At 42.2% G+C, this 22340-nt stretch overlaps 1 protein-coding gene and 1 long non-coding RNA gene across 4 annotated transcripts in view; one reads left to right on the top strand and one right to left on the bottom strand.

Moving 5' to 3' along the window:
• Positions 1–6367: 6367 nt before the first annotated feature.
• Positions 6368–15616, bottom strand: FIGNL1 (fidgetin like 1). 3 transcript variants are annotated; one of them, XM_055127855.1, is made up of 3 exons: positions 14977–15029; positions 8984–9122; positions 6368–8786 (listed from the first exon to the last, which is right to left on the bottom strand). In XM_055127855.1, the coding sequence occupies exon 3, from the start codon at positions 8774–8776 to the stop codon at positions 6749–6751; it is 2028 nt and encodes a 675-aa protein (XP_054983830.1). In that variant the 5' UTR covers positions 8777–8786; positions 8984–9122; positions 14977–15029; the 3' UTR covers positions 6368–6748. The 3 variants fall into 3 exon arrangements, with proteins under 3 accessions (XP_054983830.1, XP_004616237.1, XP_054983831.1); XM_004616180.2 differs by lacking the exons at positions 8984–9122; positions 14977–15029 and adding an exon at positions 15594–15616; XM_055127856.1 differs by lacking the exons at positions 8984–9122; positions 14977–15029 and adding an exon at positions 15505–15570.
• A 106-nt stretch (positions 15617–15722) lies between these two features.
• LOC129402106 (uncharacterized) overlaps positions 15723–22340 on the top strand; it is a 29265-nt gene continuing 22647 nt past the window's right edge. Inside the window, exons 1-2 of the long non-coding RNA XR_008628546.1 lie at positions 15723–15911; positions 18345–18403. This is a non-coding gene — a long non-coding RNA (uncharacterized LOC129402106). The remainder of the gene's footprint in view (positions 15912–18344; positions 18404–22340) is intronic.

Raw genomic sequence — 22340 nt, 5'->3', positions numbered from 1 at the left:
CCCATGGTGTATTCGATAGCCAAAAACAGTAACAACAAGTCTCACAATGAAGATGTTACTGGTGTCTACTAGAACAAATTGATGAACAACAGGACTACAGTGCTACAGTGCTAATAATTATATCTGGAGGGATTTTTTCCAAAAGCTGCTGGGTTCTGAGATTTGTTTCTGAGTCTCTGGGATCATGGTGTAAAGCAACTTAATCAGGAACCAGAGAGGCTGTTCGTGGGTGGAGACTCAGGGTCTCATTGGGGCAGGGGTGTAAAGGGCTGGCTCTACCCCTATCCCATCAGGCGCCAAGTGTCTCGTCACTGCAGGCTCATACCTGGCTGTCCCTTGGCCATTGGCCTCTGGAAGATGGCGGCCACTGAGCCGCCAGGGGGAACAGGTGGTGGGATGGCACCTTTTCCCACCTGGGGTGGCTGGGGGCCGGTAACCTAATGTGGAGTCTAGACACACTTCTGCCAATGCCACTGGGTTCCAAGATCTGTTTCTGAGTCTCAGGATCATGGCTGTTAAGCAGCATGATCACGAGCCAGAGAGGCCAGAATACTGAAGGTAATGAAAAGTAATACTTAGGGACCAAGAGAAAACTGATAGTTCTTTTGAATTAGATTTATTCCACTGAGACCAAGATAAATGTTGATGGATTACTATCTATGTGATACAAGTACCACAAAAAAAAAAAAAAGCTAATGAGATAACCATGTGAAGTAGCTTAAAACAAGTCTTTGATGCTATGAAACAGAATGAAATACTGGGAAACCTGGAACTTTCAACTTCTCTCTTTACTTAATCTCACCCATATAGACCAGGGTTCTCCAAGGTGGGGGATGCTGCCCCCTAGGGGAGTATCTAAGGAATCCAGGGCAGCTGTAGTGCCCAGTATGGTGGGGTACTGCTTTCTGTTTCTTCACTGAAATAAGGTGATTCACAGGGAGAGTTCTGAGTAAAATTGTTTTATCCTGAAAAGGTGACAGTAGGCCAAATAACTTTAGGAACCTCAGGTATATTCTTTTCTACTTTTTTGGGTCACACCTGGAGATACACATCAGTTACTCTTGACTCTGCACTCAGGAATCACTCCTAGCAGTGCTCAGGGACTATATGGGATGCTGAAAATCGAACCCAGGTCGGCCGTGTGCATGGCAAAACACCCTACCCGCTGTGCTCCAGCCGACGTATATTCTTATTTTAGAAGTGATACTAAACAATTAAGTGGTGTGGAGTCACATCTTGTAAATGACAGAACCCAAAAGATATACTTGTTCCCAAACCCGTGATCTTTATGCAGTTCCATTTTGTCAATTTATGTATAGAGGCACCGAATGCAGTAGCTATGTGTACCTGGGTAGAGAAATCAACATGAGGAACGACTTGGCACCAGAAAGAAAGCAGCGTGCAATGCCTTCAAGAGCATCGAAGAAGTGGTTAAGAGGACGAAGAACCTCCGACTCCGGGCACATCTTTTCGATTCCATCGTTCTTCCTGCACTAACATATGCCTCAGAGACCTGGGCCCTACGCAAACAGGATGAGAACGCTATTCGGGTATCCCAAAGAAGAATCAAAAGAGCTATGCTAGGAGTATCACATCTCACTCAAGTGAGAGAAGGAATCCAGAGTTCTGACCTCCATCGATGGTCAAGAATCAGGGATGCTGTCTCATTTGCCAAGGCATCAAAAATCAGATGGGCTGGTCATGTAATGTGATTCAGAGACAACCGCTGGTCTAGAGCTGGTACAGACTGAATTCCACGGGACGTCAGAAGATTGCGTGGCCACCCACCAACTAGATGGTCAGATTTCTTTGTCAAATCCCTGAACAATTTGAGGCTCTTCCTGTTCCTGGAGCAAGCAGATATCATTGGGCTGCACTAGCACTCGACAGGGACAAATGGAGACATTACTGACACCCGCTCGAGCAAACTGAAGATCAATGGGATGACAAGTGATAAAAGTGATATATAGACGCAGACTTGCCATTTTATAGTAGAGAAATGAACTAAACTTTCAAAGGAATGGGGGAAAAGTACACAATGAAATTTCAAAAAAATATATTAAATAAATCGTGAACTAAAGGTATGTAGCAGAAACACTTTAAGGCTTGATATGTGTATTCCTACAAAGAAATTAAATCTTTCAAAGACAAAAAAAGGTTAGTGTTAATTCCCTTAGAAAATTTAATCCAGATTATCAAAACAAATTAAGAGATATTCAAATGCATAATTCAAATATAGAAAGCTTGTCTTTTAGGTAAAATGGTTGTGATGATTCAATGTTTAGAAAAATAGCTACATCTTAACCACCACCTAAATATGCAAGACTCTTCACTACTCTGTCATCCCTTAATCTGCTCCCTGTTCCCCCTCCATGGCTTGATAATGTACATCCTGCATTCAAAAGTCAAGTATGTGTCCTCAGTAGATATTGCATCATACTGATTGTTCCTTTTAGAGGTTAAGACTCCTGAATACAGCAGGAAAGTTTTTTTTTTTATATTCAGAGGACCAAAGTGTTTATTTCTCATATATGTTTGATCTTCACCTACATTGTCTAGCTCTTAGCTCTTCCAAGTTTTGAAATTTCCTATATATTTTTTTTTAATTTAAATTTTATTGAATCACCTTGTGGAGGGTTACATAGTTCTCAGGATTATGTCAGTTATACAATACTCAAACACCCTTCCCTTCACCCGTGCCCATATTCCATCACCAACCACCCCATTATACCTCCCGTCCCCTCCCGCCCCCCCGTCCCCGCCCTTGTACGTGATAAGTTTCACTTCGATTACGCTTTATCTTGGTTACAGTCCATGTTTCAACACATAACTCACTATTGTTGCTAGGGTTTCCCCCCAAAAAAGAAAAGACAGTCCCACTGTCAAGGAAGCATTTGATGGCTCTCCATTGCTGAGAATGTAGAGATATTAAGTCCTGCTGTTTGTTACATAACTTTTCTATTTTTTTCCCCCCTCGTCCCGCGCCACCGAGATCACGCCTGTTTAGTAATCACCACGCTGCCTGACAAAGGGAAAACAAACCAAAAAAGATGGTTATTTCCCGTCATCAGCCACCGTGGGGCTCTGGCTTAGTTGATAGTCTGGTAGAATGTCTGCAAGCAGTTTCTGGAACCAAAAGTAATACACTGGTATCGGCCCCGGCTCGAGATTCCACCAGTGTCCCGACAGCAGGAAAGTTTTACGACTGTATTTACACTGATCGTGAACACACAGACTTCATGTGTTCATGAGCACTGCCCATAAGGTTTTTCCCTCTTGGACTAAACATACACTATATAATTAGTGAGCCTGTGGCTCAGTAAGGACTGCAAAAGCTGCTGTTGAAATATACTGATGAACATTCTTTATAAATAAAAAGGACCATGGATTGAAATGCATGTACTGTGGAAAATCTTAAGGCTTTAAAACATATAACTCAAAATGAAAGACAAGTAGTTTAATATCCAAATTCTAAGAGACAATAAGTTATTACTAGGGGAAATAAAGTTATAAAGGATATTCTCTGCTTTTTATTTTTGCAGTGCCTAAGACTACACTGAGCCACATTACTGGCTCCCAAAATTGTAAAAGAAAAGCCTTGGAACAGGCATACAAAAGAGAAGAAAGGCCAAGAATAAAACTTAAAATATATAAATTCACATACTGAAAGATTCTCTTATTCATTTGTTATTTCCAAAAGTTAGAATTTAATGTTTTCAAAAGAAAACATAACCTACAAGAAATCAAGGATTTGTCTGCATTGTCCATCAAAAGCAAGAACACTAGGATTCAGTGATTTTTTTTTAATAAAGCAGTACAAAAAGAATACTATCAATAGGTTAATGTTGGCATGTTAAAGGTGCTTAGCTTCAGTGCAAATCGGGAAATCCACATAGGCAATACTAAAGGACTATTTTAAACACATGCCAAAAGCATTCAAAATTGTTCATGATCTTTATTTTTTTGGTTCTTTTTTGGTCACACCTGGCAATGCTCAGGGACTACTCCCTGCTCTGCACTTAGGAATTACCCCTGGTGATGCCTGGGGGACCACATGGGATGCCGGGGATCAAACCCAGGTCAGCTGCATGCAACGAAAATGTCCGGTCCCTGATGGGATTGGGGGGTGGGATACTGGGTTCATTTGTGGTGAATTTACACTGGTGGAGGGATGGGCTCTCGAATATTGCATGAGGGAAAAACAAGCACAAAAATGTGTGAATCTGTAACTATACCCTCACTGTGACTAATTAAAAATAAATAAATAAATAAATAAATAAATAATATCAGAGGGAAAAAATGCCCTTCCTGCTGGACTATCACTCTGGTATCTGTTCATGATTATTTTTTTTGCTTTTTGGGTCACAGCCAGCGATGCACAGGGTTTACTCCTGGCTCTGCACTCAGGAATTACCCCTGGCGGTGCTCAGGAGACCATATAGGATGCTGGGAATTGAACCCGGGTCATATGCATACAAGGCAAACGCCCTACCCGCTGTGCTATTGCTTCAGCCCCCTGTTCACTGTCACTGTCATCCTGTTGCTCATCAATTTGCTCAAGCGGGCCCCGGTAACATCTCCATCGTGAGACTTCCTGTTACTGTTTTTGGCATATTAAATACTCCATGGGTATCTTGCCAGGCTCTGGAAGGCAGGCGAGATACTCTCGGTAGCTTGCTGAGCTGTCCAAAAGGGGCAGAGGAATCGAACCCAGGTCGGCCATGTGCAAGGCAAATGCCCTACCCGCAGCGCTATCACTCCAGCCCCCCCCTCCAACCCAGCCAGTTCATGATCTATTATATAAGAATTTTGCTCAAGATCTTAGCGCAATACCTCTGGTCCAGAGACACAGTAGCGAGTCCCATCTCTGGGTCCCTATACTAAGCCAATTTCACTGGGGCACCTCAGATGGAGCAGATACGCTCTCCCGGCCCACTCCAAATGAAGCCCCAGCAATCGTGAGCTTACACAAGCAAGGCCCAGGTATGGGTTCCAGTATTAAGACTCCAGGCCACATTGTGGTGGCAGAGGAGTCAGGCTGTCACTCCCCAGCTCCCCGCTGGCCCACAATCTGCTTCCAGGCGCCATCTCAGCACACCAATAGCCCTGGTCCAGGGATTGCCAACTGAATTGCAAGATGGATTCGCACCCTACAGAGATGTCTCTGGACCCCAACCATTTACAATCTTAGAATTCCAGAAGCATGACCTCATGATATTCATAATGTAGCACTGTCCTGTTGTTCATCGATTCACTGGAGCAGGCACCAGTAAGAACTCCACTGTGAGACTTGTTGTTACTGGTTTTGGCATATCAAATATGCCACAGGTAGCTTGCCAGGCTCTGCCGTGCGGGTGAGATACTCTTGGTAGCTTGCTGGGCTCTCCAAGAGGGACAGAGGAATCAAAGCCATGTCAGCCGCATGCAAGGCAAACGCCCTACCAGCTGTGCTATTGCTCTAGTCATAGAAAATAAATGATCTGCCCTTGGCAGGCAGGCTTGAATGGTGGTGGGAAAATTCAAGCAAACTATAATGCCTAAAAGTAGAGAGAGAGTACGGGAGAAATTGTCTGCCATAGAGGCAGGGGGAAGGCTTACTTTCGAGGGGCGGGGAGGGGGGTAGTGATAGTAGGGACATTGGTGGTGGAAAATGTGCACTGGTAGAGGGATGGGTATTCAATAATTGTATGGCTGAAGCTCAAACATGAAAGTTTGTAACTGTATCTCATAGTGATTCAATTAAAAAAATTTTAATTAAAAAAATTAAATATAGCTCAAGTGATATATATATACCTATATGTATGTAGGTATGTGTATATATATATGTAAGTATATACACACATTATCTTTATCACATTCAATTTTTACTATAGTAAATAAAAGATAAATCACCTATGTAGCCTTAAAGGTCCCCTAACAGAGGACTAACAGACCATTGCATAACTGAAATAAAGGCATTCTGACAAAGGAAGATGTGTACAAACAATGCACTTGTAAGTGGTTCTAATGTGGGAAATAATATACTTAAAGAAAAAAAAGAGCAGATTACAAAAGATGAAATGCAGAGCACAGTCCTACTCCTAAAATATTTGAAAAATAAAAACGTAATGACCCACTATAAAATATAAAAATATTTTTGAGGAAGAGGATGTGGTGTTAATATTAATGTTAAGTATCACTTAACCATTGAACAAGAACAATACTCATTACCTTTCATATCATATAAAGTTTTGAACTTTATATCTCATGCTAGATTACACCTGCTATTTCTGAATATATTTTATTAGCCGTTTTTAAGGAGAAAACTAAGATAATCAAAACTAGAATGAAGTAAAAACTGGCACTTTCACTCTAGGTTTTGGTAATTCTTAAATTTATTCAAACAGTAAGTACAAAGAATGATAGGGTCATTACAAGAAACTCAATGAAAAATAAATAAATCAGATATATCTTCATTTACAAATAATTCTTTTAACGTTCCATTCGAGCTGATTATTCACATTCTACAACTTGACAAGATCTCATAGAAACAAAAATTTCTCATCGCACGTGAATAGATTTATTATCAGATAGCTGGAAGAAAAACAAGCTTACCTTAACATAGGTGTTGCAAAATTTAACCTTTTGTTATAGTATGCCATGTGAGGTATAAAATTGACAGAATATGCAAAATAAAATGAAGTTTTTCTTGTTAAAAAGTAGAAAAGACTGCACCACAAAGATATCTTTAAATTTCAAGTATCCCAATTTACTTCCCACAGCCATAAGTTTTGTTCCAGTTTTCAAAAAGTTCTAGATCTTTTGAAGACACAGATGGTCGTACAGTTCTAAAAGCATTTTCAAAATCAATATAAGTTATTGGTCGAACTTGATCTGGTGTTATTGTGGCAATGTCAGTAGTCTGTAAGCTCCGAATGGGACCAAGGGAGGCCTCTCTGCACAACTGGGTCATATCAGCTCCAGAGAACCCATCAGACTGCTGTACAATCAGCTCAACTTCCTCTTCCTGGAGGCAACATTGCTCCTTGGACATCAAATTAGTTACTATCTGTTTCCTGGCTGAAGCTTCTGGGAGGGGAATATAAAGCCTTTTCACCAACCTTCTTCGGGCAGCCTCATCAATTTCTTGTGGTCGATTAGTTGCTCCCACCACTAGAATACGATCTTCAGAAGACGTGGTGGCTCCATCTAACTGAACTAAAAATTCGGTTTTTATCCTTCTAGAAGATTCATGTTCACCATCTCCTCGTTGAGACAACAGGGAATCAATTTCATCAATAAATATCACAGCTGGTTGCTGATACCTTGCAACAGCAAACAATGCACGAACCATTTTCTCTCCCTCACCCACCCATTTAGAAGTCAGGGAAGAAGCAGAAATACTAAAGAATGTTGCCCCAGACTGACTAGCAATGCACTTGCCAATAAGAGTCTTACCAGTTCCAGGAGGACCAAAAAGTAGAATCCCTTTAGGAGGTCCTCGTAAACCAGTAAAAATATCTGGCCTCATCATAGGCCACACAACTATCTCCTTTATTGTGGCTTTGGCAAATTCTACCCCTGCAATATCTTCCCAATTTACTGGAGGTCCATGATCCATAATCTCATTCATAATAAGTTCAATCATCTTTGGTTCTAAGTTCTTCAGATGGTCATCAACAGGTTGCACTAGTTCTACAGATCCTGTGCGGCAAGGCTTGCACTGCATCCCCCCATTCTGCTCTCCCCCATCTTGCTTAGGTATTGGAGGAACAAACTTTCCAAATATTCCTCGAGATCTACTAGCCCCCAGAGACTTTTTTATTCCACCATATGAAGACCTTGCTGCATGATCGGGTTGGTGAAACTTTTTTTGTTGCTCTACCCATAGTTGCTCTTTTGCAGTTTTAAAAGTAGGCAGGTTGCTCTCCTCCCTTTGGCTAATATTTTCTGTTTTACTAAGAACCTTAGGCACTGGGGTAGAAAGGGCATCAATGATGCCAGAGCCATAAAAAGCTTTTCTTTTCTGTGAATTTTCACAGTCCAAAGGAAAACAAGACTCACTAGGTAAGTACATATTTAGTCCTACATCGGCTTTTGGAGAGATGTTATTTTCCTTTTTGGTATTTCTAAATAGTGGTGTGGCATGGAATTTTGCAGTACGTGGTTCACCAGAAGGTTTTGAAAATGCAGGACAGGTCTTAGTGGCATCAGTCACAGTAGGTAGCTGGGCATCTTGAGGGCACGTCACGGAACTATTCTCTGGGACGCCTGAAATCCTATTTGTAGAGTGATCTGAGTTAAATAATGTACCATTCTCCCTAGTACTGCCACAAACACTAAACTGAGGAAGATCAAAGACAGCAGTCTCTTTATGGATCACTATGGAGGCATCTGAAGGTGCCAGGAGAGCATCTCTGCATCTCTTGCCAGCCTGCATCATTTCCTGCACACCATTCACTTTGAAGACATTTTTTACTGACAGAGCAGATTGCCACTTTTCACTGTCAGTTTGCTGTGACCTTGCTAAACATAAAATGTTTTCTGCATAGTTATTCAAACCAGTTCCAACATTGTCAGAATCAATAATTGCCGAGTACTTTTCTGCGTATTTTTTGAAAAGTGTGGAAGCACAGACCTGGGAGATCTCGGAGTTTGCCCAAGCATACTGAATGCGCAGTATTTGTGCTCGGTATGCATCAGCCTTCTGTCCAGGTGTACACATGCCAGATGTAATTGCAAAGTAATTCTTCTGCCATTCACTCAGGTGCACAGATTTAGAGTCGGAGGTCTGCATTTTAGAGGACCTATAATAAATGACAAAAGTGAAAGAATAGAGATGAAGAAAACAGAGGTATACTTTAAACATAGCTTTTCCGGTTTATTTGGAGATGCTGGTGAGTAGACACAGGGCCTCATGTACATGAAGCACACAGTCTACCACTGAGCTTTATCCACTACTAGATATAATTGCTTGAGGGGCTTGGAGGTGGAGAACAGATACCTTCCAAAGCATGCTCAAGAAGTCTTGGAAGCCAACAATGATTTTCATTGCAATGGTCCAGGGAAGCCGTACTGCTGGTCTCTGTGATGCCAAATTACCCAGGCCATCCTAGCCATGCTAAGGCATCAAGGTTCACATCCTGAAATGCATGAAAGACTCAAAGGCTGTACCAAGTGATCCTAGGGGACCATGTTGTGCCAGGGGTAGAACCATAGTTGGCCACATATAAGTCACGTGTTCTAAATATATGCTTGTCCAAAAGTACTTTTATAATGTGAACTTGTAAGAATATAATACTTACATAGGAACTATCTAGTTACACACAGACTTTCATGACCGAAGATATGATTTAAGCTACCTTAATAATCTTGGCTTTTAAGTTATTTAGTTACGTTAAACTGCCAATATCCCTACAAAAATATTATCTGAGAACAAGGAAAATATTCATAACGCTTACATGGAAAAGTAATAAAAAACAATACAGCAGAACAGAATTAGAGACAAATAAAACCAACCAACCAGGGAGTTAAGTCTGGTCTAAGAAATATTGGATGATTTTCAAAAAAAATTTTTTAGTGAAGCAAAAGTTTTTCCTGAAAGAAATTTAAAAAATTGTTAGGGGAGGGGCTGGAGCAATAGCACAGTAGGTAGGGCGTTTGCCTTGCATGAGGCCGACCCGGGTTCAATTCCCAGCATCCCATATGGTCCCCTGAGCACCGCCAGGGGTAATTCCTGAGTGCAGAGCCAGGAGTAACCCCTGAGAATCGCCGGGTGTGACCCAAAAAGCAAAAAAAAAAAAAAAAAAAAAAAAAAAAAAAAAAATTGTTAAGGGAGACACTGAGAAAGAGATACTGTATCCAAGAGAGAATATGAGCTGTGGAAAAAAGCCTAGATGAAAGATCTTAAGCAAAAATTTTAGTATCATTGAGCTTTGAGTTTTCTAATCTGCAGTGAGAGAAAATCACTCCTATGAATGAAGTAAAATAATAAATAAAAAATACTTTAAAAACCAGTGCATAAAGGGATGGGTGTTTGAGCATTGTATAACTGAGACTTTAACCTGAAAGCTTTGTAACTTTCCACATGGTGAATCAATAAAAGAATTAAAAAAAAATAAAAAATAAAAACCAGTGCATAAATATGAAAAGTAGGCAGAAAGGAACTTACTTGGGATCACAAAGTCACTTGGCAACAGAGGCAGAAATCATAACACAATTTCAGTTCTTGCTATACACTTCATTGTATGAAAGTATGACTATACTACAAATGTCAGAGTAGCATGGAGGATTATTATAAACAACTATCAAATAAACATGTTTCTAAGAACTTATTTGTGAATGAGCATTCAATAGAGGATGCTTGAGAATCTCTCAAAAGTTCCTAATTAAACATGATGTATTGAAATTGGAATTGTTATAAAATAAGTAATATGTGAACAAGTGTGCTAACAAAGAAGTTCTTGTTTAATATCACATTTCTTCTCTCAAGTTACTGTTATGGCCTCCTTGCTCTAAATTAAAATTATTTTAACATAATTATAGATTAATATATCATATTGCTTTGCTAGATATTTAGAATTTTTGGTTCTCAAAAAAATTAATTTTTTATTTTCATTGAATCAGTGAGATATAGTTATAAAGTTGTTCATGATACTGTGTTTCAATCATATAATGTTTCAACACTTGTCCCTTCACCAGTGGTTCATTTCCTACCACCAATGTCCCCAGTTTCCCTCCTGTCCACTGCCCCTTTCTTCTGTCATCTCTTGATAAATGAACTAAAGTTCAGCAAGGAAATACTTTTTTTTGAAGGCAGAAATGGAAGAGAGGGAGTTGAGAGGTATATGCAGGGCTCCTTATCCCCCAAAAGCTGAATAAATATTTTTCTCCAGTACACGTGGGACATTCTACAAGACAGACCACATGCTGGACAACAAAACTTATCTCCATAAAAATCAAGAGGATAGAAAGTCTATCTTTTCAGATCATGATGCATTGAAACATCATGTTGTTAAACATGATGTTAAACAGACACAGAAATGGAGAATCAAATCAAGAACTTGTAAATTAAACAGCTCACTACTGAACAATAAGTGGCTTAGAGAGGAAATCAAAACATTCCTGAAAACAGATGAGAATGATGAAGACATGAGGTACCAGAACTTGTGCAATACAGCAAAAATGGTGTTAAAAAGAAAGAAGAAAGGTCCCACACAAATAAATTAACTTCACAGCTTAGAACTTGGAAAATGACAATCAAAAGGAGCCCAAACCAGGCAGGAGGAAAGAAATAATAAAACTTCGAGCAGAAATCAACAAGCTGAAATTAAAAAAAAAAAAAAAAATCCAGAAGATCAACAAAACCAGGAGCTGGTTCTTTGAGAAAATAAACAAAATCAATAAACCACTACCAAGATTCACAGAGAGACAGAGAGAGAGAGAGGCAGAGACAGACAGAGACATAAAGAGAGACGGAGACAGAACCCTAATAAATCGAATCAGAAATGAAAAGGGAGACATCACAACAGAAACCACAGAAATTCAAAAGACCATCAGAGATTACTTTGAGAAGCTGTATGCCACAAAACAAGAGAACCTAGAAGAAATGGATAAATTTCTCAATTCCTATAAACTCTCAGGACTGAACCAAGAAGATCTGGAATACCTGAACAGACCTACCACGATCAAGGAAATTGAAATAATAATCAAAAGCCTTCCCCAAAACAGAAGCCAGACAGGGATGGATTCACTAGTGTATTTTTTGAAACCTTTAAAGAAGACCTATTGTCAATCCTTTTCAAGCTTTTCCAGGAATTGAAAACAGAAACACTTCCAGTTTCTATGAGGCAAGTATCACTCTGATACCAAAAGCAGACTTAGACACCACAAAAAGGACAATTATAGAGATAGCCCTGATGAACATAAATGTAAGGATCCTCAAAAAATACTAGCAAATAGAATATCTAATTCACCAAAAAGATCATACACCATGACCAAGTAGGATTCATCCCAGGGATTCAAGGATTGTTTAACATCTGCAAGTTAATCAACTTATCAATAAAAGATAAAAACCATATGATCATATCAATAGACACAGAAAAAGCATTTATTACAAGATCCAGAACCCATTCACGATAAAAACTCTCAACAAAATGGGAGTTGATGTAACTTTCCTCAATATAGTCAATGTCATCTACCACAGCATAATTCTCCATTAGGAAAAACTAAGAGCCTTCCCTCTAAGACTGGGAACAAGACAAGGATGCCCACTCTCACCATTTCTATTCAATTTAGTACTAGAAGTACTTGCCACAGCAGTTAGGGAAGAAAAAGATATCAAGGGGATCCAGATAGGTAAAGAAGTCAAGTCATCACTATTTGTAGATGACATGATGGACACAGATAGTATTAGGCTGAGTAAAATGAATCAGGAGAGACACACATGAATGACTGGACTCATTTGTGGGATGGAAAAAAAAAACATAGTATGAGACTAATATCCAAGGGCAGTAGAAACAAGGGCCAGGAGGATTGGTTCATGGTTGGAAGCCTACTTCAAGTGCTGTGGGAGATGGCAATTAGGATAGAGAAGAGACCATTATGGCAATCACTCTGAATAAGAACTGCATGATAACCTCTCAGTACCTGTATTGCAAATGCCCAAAAGGAGAAAGTGAAAGAAGAAAAGTGACTGCCACCAGAGGCAGGCTGGTGATAGGAGGAAAACTGGGGACACTGGTGATAGAAATGTTGGAGGAATGGGTGTTGGAACACTGTATGACTGAAACCAAATGATGAAAAACTTTGTAACTATCTCACAGTGACTTTTTTCAATTAAAAAATAAATCCTAGGGGCTGGAGTGATAGCACAGCGGGTAGGGCATTTGCCTTGCACGCGGCCGACCCAGGTTCAAATCCCAGCATCCCATATGGTCCCCTGAGCACTGCCAGGGGTGATTCCTGAGTGCATGAGCCAGGAGTAACCCCTGTGCATTGCTGGGTGTGACCCAAAAAGCAAAAAGAAAAAAAAAATCCTACACAAACAATGAAAATGGAGTAAATATTCAACCCAAAGCTATAAAATATTTAAGAGAAAATACAGTTAATATGCTTCTGGACATTGGTTTGATGACCTTGCGAACCACCAGTAGCAAAAGAAACCAAAGGAATTACATCAAATTAAAAGGCTTCTGTAGAGCAGAAGCAGCTATAATGAAAATGAAAAGATTACTAAACAAAATATTCACACTCAACATCTAACAAGAATTAAAATCCAAGATAAAGAACTTGTATTACAACAACAAAAGTAACCCAATCAATAATGGGAAGAAGGGGCCATGAGAAATAGTATAGGAATTAAGGTGCATGCCTTTCCAATAGCCAATCTGGTTTGATCCCAAGCACCACTTACAGAGTATAGTTAGGTTTGACTCTGGAGGAATGGTTCTGGAGGCCCTCAAATACTACTTAAGTCTGGGTGATTCCTGGCATAGCAGAGCTAAAGCAACACCATATTCTCAGACCCTTGCATTTATGAGCTGGCATGCTTGGCTAAGAATCACTGGAAGGGGGCCACCTGGCCTCCTAAGCACTGCTAGAAACCACCTTTACCCTACCACTAAGCAATTATAACTGGCAAAAGATCTGAATAGGCTCTTCTTCAAAGAAGACATATAGACTAATAGAAGACAATAAAAAATGCTCACTGGAAATTTTAAGCCAAAACCACAAGGTAATTCACACCTTGAGATGATTTACATTAGAAAAACAAGATACAAGTGTGAGAACAAAGTTGTCTTCATACAAAGGAACAACAGTATACACTGCATACTGTTGGTGGAACTGTGAATTATGCCAGGCACAATGGAGAAGTATGGAAGCTCCCAAAGGTTTAAAAGTATAAGTACCATATGATCTAGAAATCACACTTCTAGGTACTTGAAGAATTTGATCAAACTAATTCAAAATTATCTGAGCACTACTAAGTTTACTGCAGCATTCACAAGTCAATATATGGAAGCATTCTAAATATTAAAAACTGAATCGAGATGTGATTAATACTTATTTACATACACACATGGAATACTCCTCAAATATTTTTAAAAAAGAAATCTTGCCATTTGCAACAAGGATAGGTCTTGAAGATGTTAAGTGAAACAGATTAGATAAATATGTATGACTGCACTCATATGAGAAAGCAAGAAATGAACAAACGAAATGAGAACCTCATTTATCTTACTCTTACAACAAATGATTTTAACTAGAAGGAAAGGAATGAGGACAAAGAGGTAGAACAGGTAAAAGAGGTTGGTTAAAAGCAAATGGTTACCAGGTAAGTGTGAACGGTGTACTTATGGAAACACATTCAATGAGGCGCGAACTCCAAAGATACACTCGTTTTCTTTTTAAAATTCTAATAATAGTCACATTTAAAAAAGTTAAAATTAAAGCTTTGTATTTCACACAATGCCCAACAAAAATTGTGCCATTGTAGGATTGTAGGTGCCTGCTCAAAAATCTTAGTTAAAGAAGAGTCACTTGAGACTGAGAGATTCTGGGGCTGAAGCGATAGCGCAGCGGGTAGGGTGTTTGCCTTGGACCCGGCCGGCTCAGGTTTGATTCCCAGCATCCCATAAGGTCCCCCCAGGACCCAGGAATAATTCCTGAGTGCATGAGCCAGGAGTAGTAAGCCCTGTGCATCACCAGATGTGACCCAAAAAGCAAAAAGAGAGAATGAGAGAGAGAGAGAGAGACAGACAGGCAGACAGACAGACAGACAGAGAGACTGAGAGATCCTAATGCTTAAAGTTATTACTTCAAATTACACAACAAAACTAGAATTGAAATCCTGTGATGGCAATACAAAGTGCCTCGATCCAATCTATTTTAACGCAATCTTTTATGCAATACTGGAAATAAGGTAATGAAAACGACGACCTAGAAAACATCACATTTTCACACCCCTAATAACACGCTCTTTCTTCCCGAGCCTACGTCATCTGCGCCTGGGCACGGCTCCCAGTCACTCCCCTTCCCCCGGGGTTTCCCCCGGTCATCCCGTCACGCGCCTCCAGTCTTCCCCACACTCCGATCACTCGGCAAATGCCAGCCCGGAATGCTACGTCCCTCTGGCTAGAGCTAACCAAAGACACAGCCCTTCTGACCTTCCCTAGGCGCTAAATATCGAGGACGGTGAGCGCTGGCGTGTGCTCAGCGGTCACGGCTTTGTTCAGGCCGTTCCCTGCCCGTTAGGACTCGGCCCTCGGCTTCGGCGGGCAGGAGCTGCGTGAAGCCTCCCTCAGGAGGGCTGCGCAGAAGGGAGGGCCTTAGGGAGGGCGCGCTGGACGCTCCCGGGCGCCTCCCTCAGGGGCTCTGCGGTGAGACTACCCGCAGGCCGGGCGCGCTGAGGGCAAGCCTGGCTGCTCCCGGGCGCCTCCCCCAGGGGCTCGGCGGCGGAGACGTCCCGGCCGGCCGGGCGCCGTACCCTGACGCGCCCCGGCTTCCTAGGCGCACGCTACCCACTCGCCGCGGAGCGGGCGTCCCCGGAGCCCCGGTCCCTCTCCAGCCGGCACTCGGCCGCGCGCCGACCGTTCCAACCTCCTGCCACCGACCTGGAGCGTCCGAAAAGCGCGGGGAAAGGCTGGCGCATGCGCGGAGCGGAGCTGCGGCCCCGCCCCGTGCGTGCGGCGTGCGGCGTGCGACGTGCGTGAGGGAGCGCCGCGGGGCGGGGCCGAGACTCGGGCTCGCGCAATAAAATGGGCGGGCGGGACTAGGCTTGAGGGCGCGGGGCTCGAGTCGCCTTGGAGGTCCGCTGGGGCGGCGGTGGGGTCGTACGTCCCCTCGCCAGTCTCTTCTGAAGTAGGCCCACACGGCGCGGAGAGCTGAGGGGGCTCATCGGCCCGCGCTCCGCGTGAACTAGGACACGTGAGGTAGGATGCGTGAGCTGGTCGCCCGGGCAGGTGTAGGCGCGGGGCAGGTAGCGGTGACTCGCCACAGCACTGTCTTGCCCGCAGCCACTCGGGCTCCTTAGGGCTCCCTGAAACGTGCCTTTCCCTGAGCCTGCGCTGCTTCCGGACAGTTGACTGGAAAACTCCGGCACACTTTCTTTTGTTACCTTAGATTTTGATGTGCAGAAGGACCGTGTTAGGTCATGTGATGGGGTGCTGCTTTCCTGAGGAAACCCAGAGTTCGCCTCTGTCAGTGACTGTGCAGTTATTAGTGTCACGATGCCGCACAATGAGCAGTCTAGCATTTGGCAGGTCCGTGTTTAAGGACATAACCTAAGCATGCCCTGTCACATGGTGTCCCTTACCTGGATACGGAGTGCAAAGATGGGCAACAGGAGAAAGTTTATTAAAAACAAGAATCAAAAATTAGAGGTGTTTCTGGTCAGTGCTGCTTTGCCAGTGTTACATTTCCTGGTAAAGAGAGAGTTGCGAGTGAAGGTTCAGACATTTAATCTTTCCGTTCTGCTTCTGCTCCCCATGGATTTTCCTTCCTGGGCTTGTCATTCGTTGTGGCAGTGTACTCACTGCTCCAAGGAACAGTCTCATACAACCATGTTAAAGTATGGTTTTCCCTGAATGTGCCTCTATAGACTGGAAAAAAAGATCCCGTGTTCCAAAAATTCTCAGCAGCCTTTCTGTAGCTCTTCCAGCTCCCTAGCTCCTCCACTTGTCTCTTTCTGAGAAAGTGAATGACTGGTGCAAGTAATGACTATTAAATAATATAGAACATCTAAATGCAAGGCAATTATGAGACAAAAAATTGTGAAGACCTTTCTTTAGAGTTTTAAAATAGACCCAAAATGAAGGAATGACATAACACATTTTAAAAAATAGGAAAGGATTACATGAGAACACAATTCATTGCCCCACTCAGAACACTAGACCCTTTGCTATATTTATTCTTTGTTGTTTTGTTTTGTTTTGGAGGCCACACTCAACAGTACTCAGAACTTAATCCTGACTCTGAGCTCAGGGATCACTCCTTGTGGAGTTTGAGGGATCATATAATTTTTTTTAACTTTTTGTGTTTAACAGCCATCCACTCATTTCTCGTCAAATTTACTTTATGACTGGTTTGTCATATTTTGTGTGTAAATTTTGTATTGCACATGGGCAAAATAAATTATTCAGCACTTGTGTTTTTTGTAAAGACTAATTTCTTCTCACATAATTGCATTGCATTTCTTCCATCTTGCTCAGAATGGAAAGAGTATCTCTTTCGTAGTAGTTGAATAATATTCCATTATTTAAATGTACCAACTCTTCATGATCCAATCAATCATCTATGTAAGGGTACTTAAATTTCTTCTATATCTTACCCATTGTAAACAGTGGTATTATAAACATTGAGATTAATATTACTTTTTGTGTTGGTGTTACCATGTTCAGTAAGTGTCCCAGTGACCCAAGATTCCTTCCCTCTCACCACCATGTGAATTCCTTCATTTTTTCATTATTCCTGGTGCTTTGTGGGAATGATGGATGGAACTCTTGAGTTACAGGTGTTCTGAGAAGCAATCCAGTGTTCTTATTCCATATGCTAGGGCCTATGACTACCAATTTCTGGCAGCCACAAATACTTTGTGATGATTTCTTGAATGCTTTTTTAAGATCAATCTGGTACCTTCAACTTCCATTTATAAGCACCTGGTTGACAATGGGGAATTTTGTGGTACCCATGCCCTGTTACAGCATCATGATCTATCTGGCCAGAATGCTGACCTTAAGGTTCACAGTTGCTGGTGTCTGGTAGTTCATATAGCATAACAGTCCACCCAGCTTGGGCAGTGACGGAGGGTTGTTGCTGTGTAAACTAAATCATAGCTGTTCAACAAGATGATCTTCATAGCTATGGGGTATTGTTCAAATTTGCCAGCACCACTTTCAGGCTTGCTGCTCCAAACCAGGCCTGGTGGGCAGGGCTCAACTGGTTGTCTGCTACCTGTAGTGCCTCTGAGATGGTTTACTTTTAATTACAGTGGCCTGGGGACAACTGCACCCTGCTCATGCTGCCCTGGTCAGGGGTCTCAGGACTATTTCCAGTGATACCCAGTCTACCCCATGGTTCAGTGTCCGGGCCACAGTTCCGGTGAGTAGGAAGTTCCAGAGATTGAACTCGGGGCTTCTCATATGTAAGTCATATGCTCCATGTCATAAATGAGCCCATTGGTTCCTTTATGATGACACATGATCTTCCATCTCTTAAAATGGAGATGAATCTATATTTGACCTTCGTGATTTGAACAGTTTCAAACTTGTGCATTGTGGAGCTACGTCCAGGTTGATCTAAAGTGGGAGTTCCATTTGTATGAAAGTTTTTCTGTTGGTTTTGTCTTGTTTTTGTTTTTGTTTCAGGGCATTGCTGGTGATGCTCAGACTTTATTCTTGGCTATAGAGCATGGAGATCACCTCTGGTAAGCTCAAGGAACCACATGGAGTGCTGGGGATTGAACCTGGGTCAGCAGCATGCAAGGCAAATTGCCTTACCCACTGTACTATCTCTCTGGCCCCTATGTGAAGTTTTTGTGGGCAAATTAGTATTTGTCTAGTATTTTCTTTTTCACCTGTTATTTATTATAAGTATAGTTAAGGACAGACACAGAGGTGATGAGGACAGATTTTAATATTTGCCTCATTTAGAAAAGTGAGAAAAATAATCTTTATATCACTGTAGTAAGTGAGTAATAAGTGGCCAAAGGCAACAGAACCTGAAAACTGGTCCATAGAACTGAACATACTATAGTGGGGGTATGGGGTGGAGAGTAGTTTGAGCAGGGGGGATGCTGATGGAGTTGGAATATACTATTCATGAAACCCCACATTAGCAGTATTCTAAGTTACAATACCTAAAATTTTTAAAAATTAATGAAAAAATCCAATCAGAACACTGGGGACTTGGGTGTATTCAAGGCTTATTCTTGATCTAGGTTTGATTCCTAGCAACACATGAACTTCTGAGCATCACCAGGTGTAAGGCCCAAGCATTATCAGATGTGGCCTTGAAGGTCCCTAGTACTGCCAGAGTTCCCTTATGGTCCTTACCACAGCAGGGCCTGAACAGCATTGTATCCCTAGCAGTGAACCACTGACCCAGTAGGCTAACTATCACTGGGAATTGTGTGTGTTCACAAAAGAAGAGGGGCCAGCAGGGCTCTATCTCTCCCACTGCCCGCCCGCGTTCAGTAGTCTCACGCCATTTCCCCCCACCCCAGGGAGGCTGATGGAGATGGGCAGGCAAAGGAATGAACGAGTGCCAGCCTGGTCAGTATCAGTTGCAGTTTATTCCAGCCTCCATTCCCATTCTGCTTCTCTCTCGCACGCCTCTGCTTCTCTCTCCCAAGCCCTGCTCACTCTCACTTCTTTCGCCTTATGCTCTGCTTCAGTGTCTCCCCTGCTTCTGTGTCTTCTCCCGTGCTTCTCTGTGTTCTTCCTATTTCTGTGCCTTCTCTCTTTACTTCTGTGTCTTCCGTCTTCTTGTTCTGTCTCCCCTCAGTGCCCCACAGTCTTAGTTTATATAGCAAATTACATAGGGTGTGACACAAAGGTGGGTTGAACATTAACAAATCAACTAAGAAGGGTAAGACCATTTCTCGAGGAGATTAACAAATCTCATCTAAGGAGATCCGCTCAAGGGTGGGGGTCCAAACAAGGGTGTGCCAGGGTGTGAGCTAGTAATCTGCTTAAATAGTTATAGTAAATCTACTTCTTATATTTCTAGCAATGTCATTCTGTATGAGCACAGTAAGAGATATAAAGTTTGGTTCTTCCTGAGGACATCTCACTATACATTCCAGACCACAGTCCTCAGGCCAGGTTAATCTTCCTAACCCCAGCAGAGTCCTAGTCTTGTCATTACCTTTGGATCATAACAGCATTGTCCACGATCATACCCTCAACTTATAGTTGAGTATTGTGGCACTTTGGCCTGGCCCATTTCGATGCCAGGGTAGCTCACAGCTTGCCCTGGGTTCATTCCGTCCCTTGTTGGGACCCTGCTTTGGGAGGTGCTAGGAATTAAGGGCAACTGAGTCGAGAAAGCAGATGCCCAGGAGTAAATATTATTCGGAGTCAATCAACTCCCAAGGTACAAAGCATAATATTAACTGTCTTCCTGTGTCCATACAGAAAGGACATTGCTTTAAGGTAAACTGTGCAAAAGACACTAACTTACAGTACAAGTCAGAGTCCTTAGAAGGATCTGATCTTACAAGATAACAGTATCTGATTAGGGAAAAGGTGATTAACTGGTTGGGAAGGAGGGTGTAGAGAAGTTTACAGATAAACAAAGGAATGGGACTATCTCCAGAGCACTTAAACCTAAACTCCTGTGGCAAGGGAGTAAGGACAAACCAATGTTACCCTACAGGGAATGTCCCCCAGGACCCTTGACTACCACTTGAAAGACAACAAAAATGAAATACCAGGCTGTCTTTATTCCTTCTTTCAAATAATTTTTGCACAATATTAGTATTTTAAATTTCTATAATTAGTCACATCTATTAAGACACCTTAATTAGGTTATAGCAGAGAAGTCAATGTTGATGGGTAGTTAATTTTTATTTTAATTGGGGGGGTGGTGTTGGAATATAGCTCTAAATATTTTAGGCCTGACTTTGGTTTGTCCTTTCTCCCTTGCTATAAAGACTTTAGCTTTATCTGGTAATAATCTCTAAACTATTCTAGACTACATTGGTATGTCCTGTTCCCCTTGCCACTAGGAGCTTAGGTATATCAGTCACGCCCACCAAGGTGCTTCCCTAGTCACTCCCATTCCTTTGTTTACCCATAATCACGTCTATGCTCCCTTCCCCAACTAGTCATTCAGCTCTTCCCCTAATCAGACTCTGTTAATTTGTAAGGTCAGACCTTGCTAGGACAGTGAACTTGTATTGTAATTTAATATTGCCTTTTCTCCTCTCCTTGTGTCTTTTGAATAGTTTACTTTAAAGCAATATCCTTTTTGTATGGACAAAGACAATTGTTAATAAGCTTTAGTAACAAGGGATTTAATTGGCTTCGAATATTATTCACTCCCGGGCATCTGCTTTCTCGACTTAAGCCTCAGCTTCCCTTACTTCCTAGCACCCCCAAAAGTAGAGTCCCGACGAGGGATGGGACGGACCCAGGGCAAGCGGTGAGTTATGTGCTACCCTGGCATCAAGATGGGCCTGGTCAAAGTGCCCAATGCTTAACTATATGTTAAGAGCTTGGTCATGGACATGTCATATCATAATCCAAAAACAACGACAAGACTAGGACCCTGCTAGGACTAAGAAAGACTAATCTGGCCTGAGCACTGTAGTCTGAGATTGAGATGACCCCAGGAGAGCAATTCTATAAGCTTAATACATCTCTTGCCATGTCCATACAAAATGATTAATAATATGAATACTTATATGTTAGTTGGACAAGGAGAGGAGAAACACACCCATGGGATTCTGCTCTTGGGCGGGTGACCTGCTGAAAGAGAATCTGTCCTAGAAGAAGCATCCCCTGAGGGAAAGAACTTTACCCCTATTGCCCTATTGATTGGGACCACACCTATGTGTAAGCCCTGATCCCGGGTGCTGGGGGATTTAAGGTGGTTGTATGAGGGGGTTCGGGGAAGAAGCAGAGAGAGAGAGACGGGAGTGTATAGAGAGGAGATTGGAATAAACTGCTATTGAGACCAACCAGCTGGCTCCGTTCCTTCCTTCGCCTGCCTCATCATCGCCATCAACCTCCCCGGTGTGGTACCCTCTTTCTTTTTTCTTTTTTGTGCTTTTATACAGGGGGGGCTGGGGGACCGCCTGGTCATACTTGGGATAATTCCTTACTCTGATCTGAAGTGACCCTTGGGGGTACTCTGGGGGCCATATGTGGTGTCAGGGGGTTGGAATTAAGATCATAGCCTGCGGGGCTGGAGTGATAGCACAGTGGGTAGGGCGTTTGCCTTGCACGAGGCTGACCCGAGTTTGATTCCCAGCATCCCATATGGTCCCCTGAGCACCCAGGAGAAATTCCAAAGCCAGGAGTAACCCCTGTGCACCGCCAGGTGTGACCCAAAAAGAAAAAAAAATCATAGCCTGCAACCACTTGCAAGACAAATGCGCCCCGTACTGTACTGTCTCTCTTGCTCTCCGTCTGTAATTTTACCCTGTAGTCCCTTATCCTCTTCTTCCTTATGACAATCAGGGGGTTAGTGGGGGATACTGCCTGTTACTTATATCCTGAACTATTCTACAAATTTCCTTTTGTTATTAGCAGGTAGTCGGCCTGAACAAGATGCAGTGATCTCAGGAACTTTACTTTTTGGCAAGTTTCAGAGAGAAGAAATTCCAGATTTCCTAGGTGTCACACAATAAAAATGTT

This window comes from Sorex araneus, chromosome 2, assembly GCF_027595985.1.
Source record: "Sorex araneus isolate mSorAra2 chromosome 2, mSorAra2.pri, whole genome shotgun sequence".
NCBI lineage: Eukaryota > Metazoa > Chordata > Mammalia > Eulipotyphla > Soricidae > Sorex > Sorex araneus.
Note: the sequence above shows the minus strand (reverse complement) of the source record. Positions and strands in the feature narration are given on the sequence as shown.

What these genes read in the sequence shown, in the direction of transcription:
- FIGNL1 (XM_004616180.2), bottom strand. Translation starts at nt 8,776, where the DNA reads ATGCAGACCTCCGACTCTAAATCTGTGCACCTGAGTGAATGGCAGAAG.